This window comes from Emys orbicularis, chromosome 14, assembly GCF_028017835.1.
Source record: "Emys orbicularis isolate rEmyOrb1 chromosome 14, rEmyOrb1.hap1, whole genome shotgun sequence".
NCBI classification, from domain to species: domain Eukaryota; kingdom Metazoa; phylum Chordata; order Testudines; family Emydidae; genus Emys; species Emys orbicularis.
Window position 1 is genome coordinate 33,204,909 of NC_088696.1, and position 19,966 is coordinate 33,224,874.

Consider the following 19,966-nt stretch of genomic DNA (forward strand, 5'->3'; position numbering starts at 1 on the left):
TGTCATTGGGAACTTAATTCCTTATTGTCCCAGAAAGGGAAGGTGATGCTGGCATGTCAGTGTGGGGGCACCAGGTTTCCCAATCTGAGCTCAGTAACTTATTAGAGACAAGCCAGAAAAGCAAGTCAGTTCTAAACTGCAACAGTTAACACTCCTGGAAACTAAGGGACCCCCATCCTTCTCCCAGTGAAATCAAGTTGCCATTAACTCCAGCAGGAGCCTGTTGTGCTAGCATGTCTGTGCATGTCTGTGTTGCATTGTGCAGGAGATCCTGTATGTACTATCCATGGGGTGCAGGCAAAGTTGGATCCTACTGGACAGAGCAAAAAATTTTACCACAAATTCCACTGCCTATATGGAGAACCAGAATTTGGTCCACCAAACAAAAGGTGCTCTATGCTTCCAGCTACCAGATTTTTGTGACCCTGTTGCACTGAGGTCTGAATGTGTTTGCTCTAGGAGCAGTTATACTTATGCTCTATTTAGGCGTTAGAATTTTGAGAGCATCCAAGAACTGTCAGAAGCCAGCTGCTCATTCCGGGTTTTTGCTGCACACGTGGATGCAGTAAGGTCCAGATATTTTGTGCACTGGTATCAGGTAATTCCCGTCCGTTTTGATAGTACAATTTAAGGGCGGCGGCGGGGGGGAGGGGGGAGGGGGGAAGGGGGAGAAATAGCTGGCAGAATCCAGGTTTTATAGCTATAAAATCCTGCTCTTACCTCTTTCCCTGTCCTTGCAACAGGTGCTCCCCACCCCCCAGCTCTACTCTTTGGGAGAGCCATGCAGACTTTCCCTGCGCAACTGCGGTTGGATCAGCCTCTTTAAATCAGCACTCATCTTTGCTGTCCTCCCGCTTCCTCACGTGCATGCCTGCTGGGGTGGGAGTGATCGGGGCTTCTCCTCTACAGGAATCAGGTCCCGGACAGCTCCCCTGTTAACTTAGCTCCATTGCTGTGAGCGCAGCTGGGGACGGGAGGGAGGCGGCAGCCGACCTGTGGAGAGGGGAGGAGGAGTGGAGCAGAGGAGCTGGAGCAGAGCGGATTGCACTCAAAGCTCCCAGTGCATCCGCAGCCCTCTGGCATGTGCTCCATTCTCTAGTCCCTCTGCCTCTGGCACATCACCGCCAGCTGCTGCTGCTGAGGCCCCTGCACTGTCAACAGCAACCAGGAGCTGGGTCAGAGCCTGAACAGAGCCCCAGAGAAGAAGCCCCCAGGAGCCCAAACACTGCAACTGGAGGAACCTCCATTCTCTTCATCCCCTGAAGAAAGGGTCCAGGCACAGACAGGAGGAGAGAGCTCTTTGAAGCAGGGCCACTGAGCACCAAATAACTCAGACAGACTGCCACTGTGGGCACCAGGAGTGGTCCCTAGCAGGCACCCCGGAGGATCCAGTCTCTCCCCTGTACCTACCCTGGTTCCATGGAGGAGGAGGAGGCTGTACTGTCTCCCAGGGCTAACAGCACTGAGTGCAGCATCGGGGCTAACTGGACAGGCTCCCCCGTGTGTTGGCTGCAAGTGTCTGGGGGTGGCCCAGAGGTAGTGATTGTGCCTGTGCTCTTCGGGCTGATCTTCCTGCTGGGCATGGTGGGGAACACACTGGTGTTAGTGGTGCTGGGGCGAATCCGATCCGAGGGACGCCCTTCACGCAGCGCCACCAACATCTTCATCCTCAACTTGAGCATTGCCGATTTCTCATTCCTGCTCTTCTGCGTCCCCTTCCAAGCCACCATCTACTCCCTGCCAGAGTGGGTTTTCGGCGCCTTCTTCTGCAAGTGGGTTCATTACCTGGCCATGGCCACCATGCTCGTCAGCATCTTCACCCTAGTGGCCATGTCTGTGGACAGATACATCGCCGTGGTGCACGCCAAGCGCTCGCCCTGCATCCGCAGCAAACGCAATGCCTCCCTGGGTGTGGGCATCATCTGGCTGCTGTCGCTGCTCATTGCCATCCCCGTGGCCCAGCACCAGGCCCTCATGAGTGGCCACCAGCAGGCACCCAACAGCTCCTTCTGCTGGGAGCAGTGGGCTGATGATTCAGCTGCCAAGCAAACCTACAAGGTGACCATCCTGGTGACGGGGTACCTGCTGCCCCTGGTGCTCATTACCTGCTGCTATGCCAAGGTGGGTGAAGGGAGAGGAGGGGGAGGTGGGTGGCGGTCTTATAAGGGGTTCCAAAATTGCCAGTTTCCCTTACTTCCTACAGCAGGACTCATGATCAATCCATCCACCCCATGTTCCCGACGGATGGAAATAACCCCCACCACTCCTTGTTCCTTTCCTAAAGCTGAGGATACCAATTCCACACCAGGTTGGGAGGGGATGAAAAGAGGGGAGTGGGCAAAATTGGGGTAACATAACAGATCTCCAAATATTTATTTGCCTATTCCCTCCCCAGGATTGATGGGTGAGGGGATTGGAACAATCCCCGCATATGCCTTCTCCAGGATTGATGGAGACTCATCCCTTACCAGCCACCCCAACTCCAATGCTGATTCTTGTAGCTTCACAATCGTTTTCCTACTTTTGCAAAATGTTCCTCCCTGTGTTGCTGGGTGAGACCCACAAATAAAGGGAAATACAGTTAAGAGCCTTTTTCTCAGACCATTAAGTTAAAGTATTAGGTAATGCTTCCAATAAAAGCAACTTAAGTTGATGTCCCTTTAAGATTAACTGAATATTCTACCAGTATAACAAATCTTCTTTTAAAATGTATGCTTGAAATTTCAGTAATAGGATTTACATTAGAAAGAGGCACTTAACTCTTCTACTGTGTTTATACTGAAATCTCTAATCTCTGTCCTTGTGTGTGTGAGGGAAAAAAAGCCCTAATATACAAACATCTTTCAATAAAGTGCTTAGCTTCCCCTATGGTAGCTTAAATTGATGCTGGTTTCTTTCCAGTTCATTGCTTATGGTGTGTGTACTGGCAAATGGCATGTGAACGACATTTAATAGATGGATTTTCTTATAAATAATTGATTTAGGTACGTTAGTCGCCTGGCTCCAATAGCCAGAATATAATAATTGCCTAGTTACAGCAGTGCTGTAATTGTGTTTTAAAAGGTTAATTTAAATTCTGTTAGAGCACTGAATGGAAATTATCTTCTTAATAGTTTGTTTTGTTTTTTTATAGTCCTACATCTCTTTGAAGTCAGAACCTACAGGTATGTCTACACTTAAAATGCTACAGCTGCTGTAGCACTTCAGTGTAGACTCTACCTACGCCAACGAGAGGGGTTCTCCCCTCGGCGTAGGTAATCCACCTCTCCAAGAGGCAATAGCTAGGTCAATGGATGAATTCTTCTATCGGCCTAGCACTGTCTGCTGGGGACTTAAATTGGCTTAACAACGCAGCTCAGGGGTGTGGATTTTTCACACCCCTGACCAACGTAGTGAAAGTGATCTTATTTTCTAGTGTAGACCAGACCTAGATAAGTAACTTTAAATTCAAGTTACCACTTCAGAGTGCCCAGTTAACAGTTGTGCAGTAAGTGCCCTATACTGACTGGATACACTGAATATACTGGATACTGACTGGATATACTGACAGTGGGGTACTGACCATGTTACATCTTGACGGGACGTAGAAACGTAGTTGAGTTAACCTGATCCAAAGTCCATCGAAGCTGATGGAAACACTGCCATGGACTTCAACAAGCTTTGGATCAGGCTGTTTACGTATAATGAGCAACTCCTTGTCCAAACTTAGCTTTTTTCCATAATTTTCCCCAGGAAACAAGCTTTTAGAAGAAACAGTAAGGGTTAAAATCTGGAGCTGAAAATTTCAAAATGTATTTAATAAAGCATTGAAGTAGACTTTTGTTGAAATCTAACATCTTTACAAATCAGTTCTTTTCATTCTTAAATGTTTCCACAAGTTGCAAGTCGATATACAAACACACACAGCATGTAATAGCATTTGTGCATGTGGCATCTGCCACTGAATAGTTTATTTTTTATTTTGTTTAGGTTTTATATCATCTTCATAAAAAAGTGAAGAACATTTCCAAGAAGTCGGAGAGATCAAAGAAAAAGGTAAAATAAAAACACTTCCTTAAGTCTGTGGAAGCAATTAATTATAAACTTTACTTCTATCATACCCTGAATATAGTGTAATACATAGGACAGATCTTTAAACGGACTAATGGCTCTATATACTATACCTGTGATTAGACTGGGGCAGTCCAGGAGCACAGGTGAGAAAAGAGTGGAAGGGGCAGGAGCAGAGAAGATCAGAGCTCCACCCACCGGAGTGACATTGTCAGCATTTCAGCAGGGCCGCCCAGAGGATTCAGGGGGCCTGGGGCAAAGCAATTTCGGGGGCCCCTTCCATAAAAAAAAGTTGCAATACTATAGAATACTATATTCTCGTGGGGGGCCCTGCGAGGCCTGGGGCAAATTGCCCCACTTGCCCCCCCTCTGGGTGGCCCTGCATTTCAGTAGGTGAATGGGAGGATCAGCCACCTCACTGCTGGGCTATACACAGTGCAAGGCTGTGGCTTCACCTGCCTCCCTCCTTCCTGGAATTCCCTGAAAAGGCAGTAGCAGGAGTCAAGCTCTCTTTATTTGCTGGGAAGCTGAAAGGAGAAATGAATGGGGCGCCCCCATCCTCCCCCTGGGTCCCTGGAGAGGATTGCAAGGAGCAGCAGAGTTGCAGACCTGACAGGACTCTCTCCCTCTCTTTCCTTCTGAATTCACTGGTGTTGCAGCAGCAGGAGACAGGCTTCGTTCTCCTGTCAGAAAGCTGAGGATGGAGTGACTGGGAGATCCATTCTGCTTGGAGGAGCATTCCCATATTGATAATTATATTAAGGATAATCCCCTACAAGATATATCCCTGGAAATTAGGTGGGAGGCCTTTACATCAGAATAAGGGGATACAGACAGCTCTCATATTTGCCAGCCAAAGGCTTTATGAATGAGGGAACAAATCTGGCAGATTACTAGTCAGACTGGTTTCCAACAGAAGATCCAGAACAGCCTGAAGGACAAAAAATGGAATACTCAAAAAAACAAGGGTTATTAACAAAGTGCTAGTGGAATATTCCCGAGAGAGAAATACTAGCAAATATGCAAACATGGAAGAACTGGGAGCATGTATTGCAGGATTTTAAAATGCCCAGACTGACACATAATGAAAGAGTAGTACTACATGGCCCAACAACACAGGAAGAAATAAAGATGGTAATCTCATCACTAAAATCGGGGGGAAATCCTGGACCAGATAGATTCACATTGAATTCTATAAAATGTTTAAAACATGGGTAACTCCATTGTTAGCAAATGTATTTCAGTCTTCCTGGTCAACAGAGTGCTTACCAAATACCTTCTATCAAGCAGATATAGTTTTGATACCTAAACAAAATAAGAACTTATCAGATCAAGCATATTACAGGCTCATTTTTTAAACATAGATAGTACTATTTTAACTAAAATATTAGCATCCAGATTAGAGACAATTATGCCTAAATTAGTACATCAAAGCAAAACTGCCTTTATTAAAAAGGAATAAGCCCCTTAAATAACATAGACAATTCCTACATGTGGTATAGCGTTCCAAGAGTGCTAATAAAGATGCCTGCATTCTAACTATGGATGCAGAAAAGGCTTTTAACTTGGTAGAACACCCTTTTTTGTTTAGCAATACGGTTTTGGCGAACACTTTCAGAAGTGGGTTGAAATCTACAAAAATCCTATAGCATGTATTTGGGGAAATACCAAAAAGGCTCCATTGATACCATTCTACAGAGAAACAAGACAAGGGTGTCCCTTATCACTCTTATTATTTGAGGGGCATTGAAGAAATTCAGGCAATCAGTGTTCTGGGAACAGAAAACAAAATTTCATTATGCTGATGACCTTATGCTTTTTATACGAGATATAAATAAAAGTTGGCTAGTATCACAAGAAATAATCAAAGCTTTTGGTTAGGAATCAGGATACAGACTAAACTACTCCAGATCAGATACTATTCCTGGGCTTCAGAAGATACCCAATAAATGATAAATCACCACAGAAAAGTAGTGGATGATTAAAATTACATATTTAGTAATTAATGTATCACCTTAAGTGGAGTGAGGGGGTATTAAATCAAATATTGAGTAATTAATGAAAATTATTTAAAAAGACTTAGAAAGGTAGGCATTACCATTGACTTTGACGGGTAGAATTGTGTATTTTAAATGAATATCCTGTCCAGGGTCTTGTCTCTTTTTTCCCCATGGTTCCCTTTACACCTCCCAAAAATTTAGTCAGGAAATTTAAAAAAATACCTATTCAAAGATTCCTGTGGTCAAACTGGAAACCAAGAATCAAAACAGAATAGCTGGAACGTCCTTGGTGCTACCAGACTTCAAGAGATATTATAGCACACATTAGACTGATACAGGAAGGGATTTCACAGAGAAAATCCATCACAAATACAGATAGAACAGAAAATGGCAAAACCCAATCTCACATAATTGTATGCTGGACTCTTATCCCAAAATTCTAGCACCAATGAAATATCACTCACTACTTAAAAGTGCACTGACTAATTGGGCATATGTGAGGCATTTGACCAAACAAAAATACCAAAAATAAAAAATAGAGCTTTCAAAGCCACGTTGAATAAGGAAGATTTTAGATATTGGGGCAAATATCCCTATAATAAGTGGAAGGATTTCTTTATAGATGGGCAACCCTTAAAACAAACATGTTGCTGATATATTTTTTGAAAAAGAATGTGCAATCTGAGTTTACACAGAGTGCTTACTTTATTAAACACTTTTAGAGAAGAAAGGAATCAACAAAATTATCTGTATTAGAAATAAATTTATATACAAGCTTGAAGTCTCAGCAATCATTATGTCTACACCAGGGTTTTCCTCAACCTTTGAGTCATGCCCCACCTTAGCTTTTTTTTAAACTTAGAGTCCCTCCCTTATAATAGAGAGAAGAACATTGCTATCTGGTGTTGCTAGTGCATTTGTTCAGGAGATAATGGGAAAATTACTCAAAATGCAAGTCAAACGGTACTATAAAAGCACCCTTTACCTGAATTAGTGCTGCCAATGTCAGTCAATGAGAAATCTGAGTGTGTGGCATTGCATATAAAATGATGGGGTCTAAATTAGCTGTTACCACTCAAGAAAGAGATCTTGGAGTCATGGATAGTTCTCTGAAATCATCCACTCAATGTGCAGCGGCAGTCAGAGAAGCGAACAGAATGTTGGGAATCATTAAGAAAGGGATAGAGAATAAGACAGAAAATATCATATTGCCTCTACATCATTTTATGCCACTGGTATAATTATAGTGGAAACTCAAAGTTTATGAAGGCTTAAAACAACATTCTAGTTGAGTTTTAGACCCGTAGCTCAGCATTTCTACTGATTCAAACAAAACCAGTCACTGTCCCACCAGTACATAATTTGAAGCTATTGCAGAGATTCTGCCAGTCTTTTATGTGAATAAATTGTTGAGTTGGGGCTTTAATACACAACCATCATAACCATTTTCATTTAACTATATGTATCACTTATTATTTCCATTATATATAGCTACTGTTTTCCATATTTTGTGTTCAGTAGCAAACTCACTTCAGGGAAACTTCAATCTGTTTGGGTACTGTATGTGCACTGGACAACGCTGGTCCATGATTAGAAAACAACTCTTTCTACTTAATAGAGCACCCCCATTATCTTACCTGTGTTCAGCTACGTTGGTTTAAGTGCTGAAAGACTGAACTTTCTGGCCTGCCGTGACTGGACATCAGAGGTCAAATTCTTCCTTAGTGTAACTCCATGGTTCAACCTATTTCCTTTCACATAATGGATTGGCATTAAATTGTATCACATCCTATCGCAAACTGAGCAATTGCCACTCTCCCATCTGCGGTGAGAGATTTCTCCAGTTACACTGATTTAGGTTTGTGGTTTGCTCCTTCTTGATATGAAACTGCATGAATTATCTGAGCAAAAACTTAAGACCCATGGCTTATCTCCTGCCCATTGTCAAGGAGGAATACTGGGTATGAAGGGATAGACCTCCACCTTGCAGGAGGAAAGGTGCTGACTGTTCACAGCCCAAAGAGACTGAGAATTGGAAAAAGCTTGTATCAAGTCAGTGTTACGTATATGTGGTGTTTATTTAAACTGCGCTTTTGCCTAGGGGCCCCAGTGTAGCTAGGTGCTGAACGTACATGCTCCCTACCCCAAACAGTTTACAATCCAAGTCGAATTAACTTACTTGTGTAGACATTTACCCCTGTTATGTGTGAAATTGTGCAGACTTGAAGGGGTACCAACTGCATCCAGGTTTGAAAATGTAATGCTGAGTATAAAATGACATAAACTTATCCTGTAGAAGTACTGTAATATACACAACCAGTTTCCTGGGAATTCTGTGTCCCTACTGGTTGGTAATGATCTTAATCTTCCTAAAGTGAAGCTAAGGAAGATCAGTAACTATATTAGAATAATTTTCTTTGGGATCTTTGCCCCCCCCCCCATTAGCTTTTAATAGCTGCATTAAAGTAAATTGCTCATTTCAGATGCAAGCTGTTTTCCCACTATTAGAAATAGCCTGTATACTGCTAACTGCATTTTATTATCCATTCTATCTTAGAATTAAGTGTTTGTTTTAATAGTGCTTTTATAGCCAGTCCTGTCTAAGTAGTCAAGAACCTTCTTACTTACAAAAGTGAACTATGGTGGCTACTGTAACAGTGACTGGACAAGTTTCTGACTTGAGGTATAGTTCCACTATTTAAAAGCTAAAAGACTCCTTTTCTTTCACTCTGACCATGAGTCTCTTCTCCTTATCCTAAATTTACTGCTCCACTCTTCAGTCATAGCTCTGAAAGCTGAATCAGAAACATGAGTAAACAGATGCTATTCAGTGGATGCCTAGGAAATATACAAATCACCTTGCCAATACCCTTTTTATCCTATTCCTCTCTCCTCTGCTTTCTTACATTTTGTCCACAGGGGTTCCATTTGCCATGCTATCATGGCAATTTGAAAAGGCTCATAGGACCTAATAAGGCTGGTTATTCTGAAGTTTCAAACAGTGACTGATTAAACTACATGTAGTGTGAAGAGTGGAACAAATAGCAGTGATAGGGTATGTAAAATGCTCAGCTATGCACACAAGTGTGGTAACTTCTCATTCTAAAAACGTGTGCCATACCATAGAGTGGCAGCAGTAGCTCCTGCTATAGAAAGTCGCGGTGTGATTGCAATATACATCTTCTTGGTAATCCATCACTGAGGAAGCAAAAAGGACAGTGCTTTTGTATCCATGAACACTGGATCCCAGCCAGGTGGGTTTGTGATGATGGAAGATCGCTTTAGGTGAGAAACTACTTTAGACGAGGATTTTAGCCTGACAAAGTTAAATTGAGACGCTAAGAAGCATGTTTTGCTTTTGTTTCAGATGTAATTATTTCTGTTGCCACTATTAGCCCTACTCAATATCTCTTAAAACTTACCCTTTGATAATAAACTTATGGTTGGTTACTAATTGTATGTCAGTGCTGTGATGTTATAAAGGACCTGATCCCGAATTGTACCAATCAAACTGCGTGTGTTCTATTCCCTTGGAAATAGCGAACCTGATAGCTTCTGTGCGTGTCCAGTGACAGGGGCTGAACATTACAGGGGACACTTCAGAGGTGCTTGAGGACTGGGGCACAACAAGTGTTAACCTGCAAGGCAAAGGAAGGGCTGGCAGATTCCTGAGGAGATTGTTTAGGTGGCTAACAGACTGAAAGTGTCAGGGAGCTGACATCCAGTTAAGCACCAGCAAGTCTCTCTCTCACTATGGTGTGTGTGCGCGGGGGGAGGAGAGGGTGGAAACAGTGACACACAGTCCTGGGCATCTTGAGAAAGTGTCACAAAGTGATCACCCATTTTTATGCTATTAGTACTTAACATGAAATCAGACTTACTCTTCAATGTGAGTCCAGTCTTGTGGTATGACACCTTTTACTTTCTCATTTTGGTACTTTTCACTCAGCAAGTGCTCTCACATCTCCCTTCTTTTCACAAGCAGGATTGGATTGTCATTTTCTTTCCCGTTTTGATTCAGCCATTTCTCTTATCCCCTTATAAGCAGTCGATACTAGGCAATTCTCTCAGGTGTTCTCAATTCCTGCATGTTCTTTCAAAATGTATTTAAAACATGTAGAGTGTCAGCCACTGGCACAGTAGGTATTGCAAAGAACACTTCACAAAAGGCCTTGATAGAAATTGAATTACTTCTTGTAGTTTTTATTAAACTAGCTTCCCTCTTATATAACTAATTGGTCTGGTAGAGCGACAAGTGGATTTATTACAAACCTGGTCTTAGCAAAAAAAAAAAGCAACAACTCTAAAAAATGAACAGCTTTCACTTTACTATTTTGTTTCAGGCTGTCTGCACAAAGCTGCTTGCTGCAGGTCTGAAAGTCTAAGTATAATTTGGAAGCTGCAGAACCTCTAGTTTTATAAAATATGCTTATAATTTCACAGTGATGAAAGCCTAATTGCCTTGATTTATCAAATGTAAAATTAGCATAATAACATGGTCTCTTTGAATGAGGTGACAGTTTTATGTACATATTACTAGACTTGATTTTCATCTTCCATTAGCACATTGAGATGGAAAACAAAGTGCAGTCATCTTAACTCCAACCAACACTCTCAACTCCCTTCTGCCTTGCTGCCTCACTACCGTAATTTCAGCCAATATTAGCTAGAATGGTTTTGCTCAATGTTTTTTCCTCCCTTGTGCAGAACCAGAAAAAATAAAATAAAATAAAATAAAATAAATAATTTTAAAAATCCAACCTTCCCTTTTGATTTTGTGGGAAAACAAAGGGTTGGCTTTGTGAACCTTTACTCATGCAAGTCTCACAAACCTCAGTGAGTCTAGACATGAGTAAGGGCTTCAGGAGCAGGCCTAAAACCTTGCAATGTTTACTAGGACAAATCTTCACCTGAATTACTGTTTAAAACAAAACTCATTGGTAAGTGTCAAATTCCAATAGTTTACCAAAATGAGATGTTTAACACTGTGGATTCCATAGGTAATATTCTTTCAGATTAGGAACACACTGAGGGCAGGATACAGCCAACACACTATAAAAGCACACTAAGGAAGATAAGCCGTAGGGATGTAAGGGGAGAAGTGGATGCCGAGGGACACCACTCAGAGCACTGACCAATGGAACTCCAGTGGTTGCTGCCAAGAGCTCAGTGCTGGGTCAGAGACTCCTTTCCATGCTTTTCAGGGGCATTATCTAGCACCCTGAAAATATCTGCAGCTGTCGGTGACCTAAGTGGAATTTGTGTCCATCATCCCTGAAAAGAAGGCAATGAGAGCAAGGAGAAGAGGTTTAGGGGGGGATAGCTGCCTCCATCTCTAACAAAGGATCAGCCCCCAATTTGACTTAAGAAGTTCATGTGCATGAATATGTGCAGGAGGGGAACGCTTCAAAGCTACCCAAAGGCTGGGTCCTGAGTTGTTAAACTTGGGTCTGTATCCAAACGACTGGAAAGATCAGAAGAGAGTTGAGATTTGGCCTAAGATCTCAGCTGGGCCTTGCCAGTGAAATTCAGATCAATATCTAAATCCGGATGGAGCAAATGTACACAAATGAGAATGGAAGAAGGTGTTTGATATGGGGTAATTATTAATAGAGACATTAAACAACTGTAAAATGGCTATTCATAACATGCTGCTTATATTCTTCAAATAGGCAAGTGAATACTTGACTTTCTTAATTTTTTTTTACACCAACTTGATAAACACCCTTCTTATGTAATAATGGATTTAAGTTGATATCAGTTGTGAAGCACAGTAATAGTGCTGGACACTTATATCAGTGCAGACCAGCCTTTTCCCTCCACTATCACTTAAACAATGCAGATGGTTGTAGCAGTATATATCAGTGTCCTTTAGAAAAATTCTGCTTTTTTCTTTAGAAACTTTCTGGCACAGTCAATATTGCTAAATGTTTGTTGCTCATCCCACATCTTTCTGTTCTACAGATTCTACATCTGCTGTTTTGCCACCTTTCCTGAGTTCTTCCTCCATTACTTTGTCATGTGTGGAGTTCCGTGGTTTTCTTGTGTCTGCTCCTTCACTGCTGCTGTTTGAATTGATTCTCTTCTTTGACATCTTGCCTATTATGTGCAATCTGCATCATAGGGGAGGAATAGTACCTGATATTCGGGCAAAGCTGTGCACAGTGGCAAATGTGCATTAGTTATATAGTTAGGGTTTTGTCATAACTATAAAGGGAAGGGTAACAGCCCTCCTATGTACAATACTATAAAATCCCTCCTGACCAGAGACACCAAAATCCTTTTACCTGTAAAGGGTTAAGAAGCTCAGGTAACCTGGCTGACACCTGACCCAAAGGACCAATAAGGGGACAAGATACTTTCAAATCTTGGTGGGGGGAAGGCTTTTGTTTGTGCTCTTTGTTTTGGGGGTTGTTTGCTCTTGGGACTAAAAGGGACCAGACATCAATCCATGCTCTCCAAATCTTTCTGAACAAGCCTCTCATATTTCAAACTTGTAAGTAACAGCCAGGCAAGGCGTGTTAGGTTTATCTTTGTTTTCTCAACTTGTAAATGTCCCTTTTGCTAGAGGGTTTACCTCTGTTTGCTGTAACTTTGAACTTAAGGCTAAAGGGGGTTCCTCTGGGCTCTTTGAATCTGATTACCCTGTAAAGTTATTTTCCATCCTGATTTTACAGAGATGATTTTTACCTTTCTTTCTTTAATTAAAAACCTTCTTTTTAAGAACCTGATTGATTTTTCCTTGTTTTAAGATCCAAGGGGATTGGATCTGGACTCACCAGGAATTGGTGGGGGAAAGGAGGGGGGATGGTTAAATTCTCCTTGTGTTAAGATCCAAGGGTTTGGATCGGTGTTCACTGGGAAATTGGCGAAGAAGTCTCTCAAGGCTACACAGAGAAGGGAGTTAGTACTTGGGAGTGGTGGCAGCAAAACCAGATCTAAGCTGGTAATTCAGTTTAGGGGTTCACATGCAGGTCCCCATATCTGTACTCTAAAGTTCAGAGTGGGGAAGGAACCTTGACAGGTTTATTTTTAGATTCCTTGAGATCATTTGAAAACTAAAACTAAAATTGCTGCATACTTGAGGGCAGCTTTGATGCAAGCCCTCTCTGTCTCTAGATTTATGCTTTATTTGCCTCATTGAAGGGTCTCTGATGTATACTGTTCATACAGCATTTTTGCCCACTCCTAATATTCAAAAGAGCTAGAATAATTTATTTCAATGTACTAGAGAGCTATACATAATATGAAGTACTCTGAATAACAAATGGATCTTTATTGTACAAAGCTTGTTCATCATCCTCTATTCCATTTAGCTTCCAAAATGATTAGTGCATGCTCCCACTCATCAAATCATGAAGTAATTGAGACAGGAGTTTTCAAATGTAATATTTGTGAGCACTCTTTCAATTCACTTTGATGTTCAGGGTGTACAGCTGAAGGCAAACTGTTTACTGAAACACCTTGAATCGAAAATACTGAGATTGAGCTGGGTGGGAAGGCCTATGGAAACCATGCAAATCAGCAAAAGAGAAATGGAGGTTGTGCTAAGTCCCTATCAGTTATCTACTAGTAGTGAGAGGAAAGGCAAGGTTAAAAACAAAGGGTGAGGTGCAGAAACTATGACTAGGTTTAGTTGTAAAAAAACCCCAAAAACCCTACTAAGGTGACCTCACGTTCTCAGAGCGGGCAATGCCTGGATTGGGCATGCCACAGGGATCACTGGGCTTCCCATTCAGAGCTGTAATCCGTCTTCCAGGTGGAGCCAGCAGCAACAAGGGCCAGGTTCAGTATCTAGAGGTTCCTTTTCAACAATTCAACACGAAACCAGCTCGAGCTCTCACCTTGTGACTTGGGCTTGTGACCCCCTGGGCGCCTCTAAGAGGCAATACTGCCCCTCTCACAAGCACAGAGTCTGAGTGTAGCAAAAAACTTTTAATAAAAGGAGGGAACTAACTCAGCATTAATTTGGGAAAACACCCCAAACAGGGTTCATAAACATAAACCACGAGCAAAAGACAAGTAAGTTGGGCAGTATCCTTTTCCCATCAGGTTCTTAAGTCCAGCAACCCAAAAGTCCCTTTAATGTTCCCGTCCCTTCGCTGCACCCCACTCACAGTTGCTGTCCTTGGTCAGTGCAGAGCCAGAGTTCTGAGGTGCAGCTGCAGAGTTCACCTCCCACCCTGGGTGGGGGTAAGGCGGTACCTTACACGCTCCGCTGCTCAGGCACTCGCTCGCTGCCCCTTTCTGCCAGCCAATCACACCTCTCTGCAGGGCTCTGCTCTGGCCCTCTCCGCCAGATGCCCTGCTGGCACATTGCCACGCCTCTCCATCAGCCACCCTGCTGGCCGCTCGCCGAGATGTCTTCAGGGCGCCCCACTTCACAGCTCTCAGTGATTTCAGCTTTTAGTGGGGAAGCCTCACTGCTGGTGTACACGGGGCAGTCTCTTGCATCAGAGACACTGTCCCACAGCAGGTCTAATACTCAGACCTGGCTATCCGTGATTTCAGCTCTGCAGCGTGTCACAAGCCTCTCAATTGAGTCTAAATTAACTCTTATTACACAGTGGAGAGAGGCAGGGTCAAGTGGTGCCTATGGCCCTTAAGCAGGGCCCACACCATCAGGTACAAATACCTATCCCCTCCACCTCTCTCAACTCACTGGGCTTTGTAACCCATGTCCCCTGCCTAGCGAATGCCATTAAGTTGAGGGTGAGTCCCTCCATGGGGATATGCCACGTACAGTTCTGCTGCCCTCAATTCACACAACAAAGATAACAACCCTTTATTACTCCTGCCCCAATAACAAGGAGACTGGGGATCCAACACCAGCCAAAAGTGATCATTTGGGCAAGCTATCCTATCATGCTGAGCACCTAGACAGGGTGGGTGTGCCCATGCAAACGAGATTAGTTCCTGAAGTCCTCTTCCACAGCTCATCACTAGACGTCAGTGGAGAGCTCACGGACTCTGCTTACATCCTCCCACAAGCCAAGAATTTGTCATCCCGACAAATCACACTCCATATTATACCAAATTCATTAGTTCCCTCAAAGGGCCTCAGGAAACCCACTATGGCTTTCACAAACCTGTGAACTAAGTGTCGCTAGTCACCCCAGGTGCATCATAAGTTAACCGGCTTACTAGCCTTATAACCCTGTCCTGCCTATGGAGAGAATGGAACAAACTAAAACTGATTCAGGGAGTGCTGCACTGAATTACCACTGACTCTTTACAAAAGCAACGAATGCAATTAGTGCTACCAGAGTAAGAGTAGAGAGCCCTGGCCATGAGGCCCCTGCATGATGATTTTGGACATTTAGGAATGGAGCGGACCGTGGAACTTATTCCTAGTAGGTTCTATTGGCCCCGGATGAGACATAAAACTGGGCCACTGAGCTATCCTATTTACGGTATTTCTATAGCCCCCATTACCATAGTAGTCAAGAATCACAGACCATCTAGTCTGACCTCCTGCACAACGCAGGCCACAGAATCTTTAACACATTTAAACTCACAACATCCCTGTGAGGTAGGGCAGTGCTACTACCCCTATTTTACTGATGGGGAACTGAGGCACAGAGAATAAGTGACTTGTGTAAGTTCATATAGGAAATAGGGGGCAGAGCAGGGAACTGAACCTACGTCTCCAAAGTCCCAGGCTAGTTTGCTAACCAGTGGATCATGCCTTCCTCTATTCACATTGTTGAAGAGCAAATACCCATTTTGCGCATGTACTTACAATGATCATGTACCCATGTTAGGTGTACATTTTTGAAAATCATGTCCTTCGTAATCAGAACCTTTGGACTACATATCAGTACTGTAACCTCATCATAGCAAGATTAAAGCTAATGTTAAAAAATTATGTTAAGAAAAGAGCATCTGTACATCTGGGTATAGTGCTTAGATTATCCACAAATACAAAAAGTTTATTTTTAAAGTTATAAAATACATATAGTGCATAATCAGCAATAATCCAAATTTAGGTGAATAAATTTAAGAATACAGTTTAGATATTAGCATCCAAGTATTCAGGTACATCACTCATGAAAAGTTATACAGAGAGTTGGTTTTAGAAAGCAAATATAGCAATGAATGAAGATTGTCCCTCAGTAATTGAGAATATAGCGTAGGTTGTCCATTTAGAAAATACATTCCCTCAGAAAAGTATTTCAGTGACTTTCCCCACTGCACTTCTCATCGGCACTCCAGCTCAACCCTCCTGGTATTGCCGATGTCCAGTGATGTGTTCTATGTAGATGTCCCTCAACTACCTGATAGCGTCCAACACCATGACTTGCCGCATCAGTCGAACGTAGCACTGACCGATTCCGCATTCTCTCAACACTCCCTCATTACTGGGGTCCCATGCGCCCAGGGCTCTGACAATCAGCACATGTGTCTGAATCTGGTAATCCTGAGCTCTCAAGGTTTTGGCCATAGGGGCGTATTTCTCCACCTTTCGAGCTTGGGCGTTGCAGAAGACCAGGGTCCTGTTCTCAAAGGGCACTGTAATGTCTACTATCATGATCTTCTTCTGGTCCTCGTTGGTGATGACGATGTCCAGTCACAGATGGTTGTCGGTTCTGGGGATGGCGGAGTTCATGGCCACCTTCCCTACGGGTGGCGGGATGGCTCTGACTAGGTGATCTTGGATGGCTATTCTTTCCCCAAAAGACAAGCAACTTTGCACAGTTTGCTGAAGTGGAAAAAGTCCCAGCACGGCCAGAATTTAGAGCTTTGCAAGGTATTTGCAGCACTATTGTACCAACTCACCCTTAGAATCTAGCTTTGAGAGCGCTTGAGTGTCTCTCTGGGGAAGGGAAAGCAATAAAGAGGGACTTGGAATCCAGTTAAGAAAAGCCGTTTTATGTTCGTAAGTACAGACGTACCAGAGGGCACTGCTATTATTTTGAAAGGATAATACCAAGTTTGGATAATACCATGTTGTTGTGTATGGTATGTATAGGAACTCCCCTGTTTACGCAATTCTTTGTGTAAGTGAAGCAGTTCCACTTCATTATTTCCATTTAGTATTTTGTTTAAACTGGTCACCAGAGCTGTAAATGCTCTGCACATCTTACTGCTATTAAATCTACATTTTTCTTCATCATTTTTAATTAGATTCCTTTCACAACAGTCTGGATTGACATTGTTCAAATATTTATCTCCAATTATCCATCCAAAAAGTTATTTGGGAATTCACTTTATTTGCCTGATCCTATAATTGAAGGACTGCTCTCGAATTCAAGAGAGTTGTCAGGTTATGATTATGTTGGAATTTCATTCATATCTGACTTTCTGAAGGTGCACACAGTATTAATACAGTGACTGTGCTTTTCTGGTATGTGTTGCTTCCACCAACGCCCACATAACAAACTGAAACATTCTAAACCTCTTAACAGTTCATTAATTTAACGTCTGTTTAATTCCCCACAACTGAAGTGTTTTAAACAGTGAATAAAAATCCCTTTCTCTTCAAAGGCTTAGTTTTTCTTCTTGATTTGCAAACTCATAATTTCACTAGTTCTTCAGGGCCAGCAAGACCCAACTTTTTAAACGTAAAAGATAAGCAAGAAAGTTTTTACACATCATGAAGCAGCAAAATCAGCATGAGCCTTTTTTTCCCCACCCAGTGAAAGGTATTTGCTTAAACCTGATCATGTTTCTGCAGGACAAAACATTCTCCAGGAAGTGATAGTATTGTTGTAACCATCCTGACTGAATGAGGTCAAACTCAAATATAAGTCAGGTCTGACAGCAGCAGTTTATGGTAAAATGTATTCTTTCCTTTACTTCTGGAGTCTTAGCTGTGAATCTTGTTGATTGTCAGAAAGTCCCTTTCCAGCTGCCCTCCTGCATAATGCAAGTAAATCCTACAACTCTGTAAGAACATTTATACATATACACAGACCATGACAAGTCATTGTCTGTGCACCACCAAGTAGGCTGGTTAGCAAATTGTGTGCTTGATTCTGCACAATTACCATGTACAGGTGGGAGCGCAACACACAGAGTGCTTAGAGTAAGGGCCTTGTGTTCAGTTCCAGTTTTACTTTGAAATTAGCCCAAAGATGTGTTTCATACTGAATAATACTTTAGCTCAGCATACCTGACAGCATAAGTCCATCCATGGCTATAATGTAAGAGAAACATCTCAAGGTCTTTCTATTCAGATACTTCATTTCAAACTTAGGGCACGGGGGAACTTTGAAGGGTCTCACATGATGGATATTAGTCACTTTACAGTACTGATTTTCAAGTGTTTTCAGTCTCCTATTCCAAAGACAGCCCTCAAACAGCAGTAGGGAGTCTTTGAGAAGTCACTCCCGTTACATTGGGTAGCACAACCTGGTCCCAGCAAAAAAATAAAAGTCAAGGATCTCAGTTCAGTGAGTTAATTTGCAAGTATCCTGAGCAGAGTAGTTTCACAGATCCACAGGGTCTGGTCTATGCCCCAGCCTGTAACCAGGCCCTTGGGAATGACCCCCCCCATCCCCACCCCCCTCAATGTGCCAAACCCCAAGCGTTCACACAGTTCTACTGGGGCAGGCTTGTGGCCTCCAAGACTGAGCCTAGGGGCTGTAGCACTCCTGCTTCACACCATGAGCTCGGCCCAGTGGGTTCAACTGACACAGACTCCTGGTCAGAGGCTTTTACATTCTTCAGGGATCAATGCACCTCAGCAGGTATTTTCAAAACAGAATAGGATTTAGTATACGAGAGCACTGCATCAGAAGGCCTTAGGTTAGCACAGAGAAATAAAGGTTGAGACATAATCCATTCTGGGCAAACCACTGCAATCAGCCATCCAAGTTGCTATGGACTCCATTTCAGGCTCTGTCTCGGTCTTTGTCAGTCCAAGGTGAGAACTCTGTGTCTCTCTAGAGGGAAGCATTTAACCGCACCATCTGACACCTTCCCCTTTCTTCTCAAGCTGGGGCCTCAGTTCAACTTTCCTGTGGAGAGGTGGGGGGAAAATCTCTTTCCACGTGGTTGCTGGATATGAGTGCTCTGGCCATTGTGGCTTCTGCTGTCTTTTTGGGTTCTCCATTGATATGGGTCAGTTTTGAGCCAGGACCCATTCAGCCTGTTCATGATAGTTACATGACAAAAACTCTGTCTCCTCTGTCTCTGTTCAGCCCCAAGAGCAAATTTAACCCTTTTGCACTGACTGGGTAACAATGCTAAGTACAGAGAGAAACTGAGGCACACACAGACATAATAAATATTACAGAAAATTCTCACTTTGTCACAATAAGGAAAGCTCAATCTCATGAAAGTTGGACTGCCCTTGATAACTACATTTTCCAACACTTCCTGCTGAAGTATGTGATTTTTAGGACTTATTGCCGCTGCTATATTAGTCTGCTTGAAATTGCAGATCTGCTTTCCAAATGCTATTGCTGCCCAAGAGAAAAGGAAGCCTCACCTCACTCATTCTGGTTTGTTCACTAAGTGTTGTATCCGTTTTCCACCACATGTGATAAATACACCAATGCCTTGTATAGAAAACTAGCAGGACTCCCATAGATGTACTTTTAGTGTTTCTACCATTAGGCTTCTTCTTCCAGTATGACTGGCCTTCCTTGGTGTGAAACACCTCATGCTCAAAGATTCCATTGTCTCTCTTCTATAGCTCTGTAAGCAGAGTCTGAATGAGCTCTCCGCTGACATCTAGTGATGAGCTGTGGAGGAGGACTTCAGGAGCTGATCTTGTTTGCATGCCCCCCCCCCCCCACCCTGCCTAGGTGCTCAGCATGATGGGCTTGCTTGCCCAAATGATCACTTTTGGCTGGTGTTGGATCCCCAGTCTCCTTGTTATTGGGGCAGGAGTAATAAAGGGTTGTTATCCTTGTTGTGTGAATTGAGGGCAGCAGAACTGTACTTGGCATAAAACTTTCTTACAGACA

General features: G+C 42.9%; 1 protein-coding gene across 1 annotated transcript in view; it reads left to right on the top strand.

Annotated features, from left to right (window-relative positions):
• The first annotated feature begins 1,419 nt into the window (after nt 1-1,419).
• LOC135889032 (galanin receptor type 1-like) overlaps nt 1,420-19,966 on the top strand; it is a 33,384-nt gene continuing 14,837 nt past the window's right edge. Inside the window, exons 1-2 of the mRNA XM_065416848.1 lie at nt 1,420-2,121; nt 3,970-4,035. Coding sequence (XP_065272920.1) covers nt 1,420-2,121; nt 3,970-4,035 — 768 coding nt within the window. The remainder of the gene's footprint in view (nt 2,122-3,969; nt 4,036-19,966) is intronic.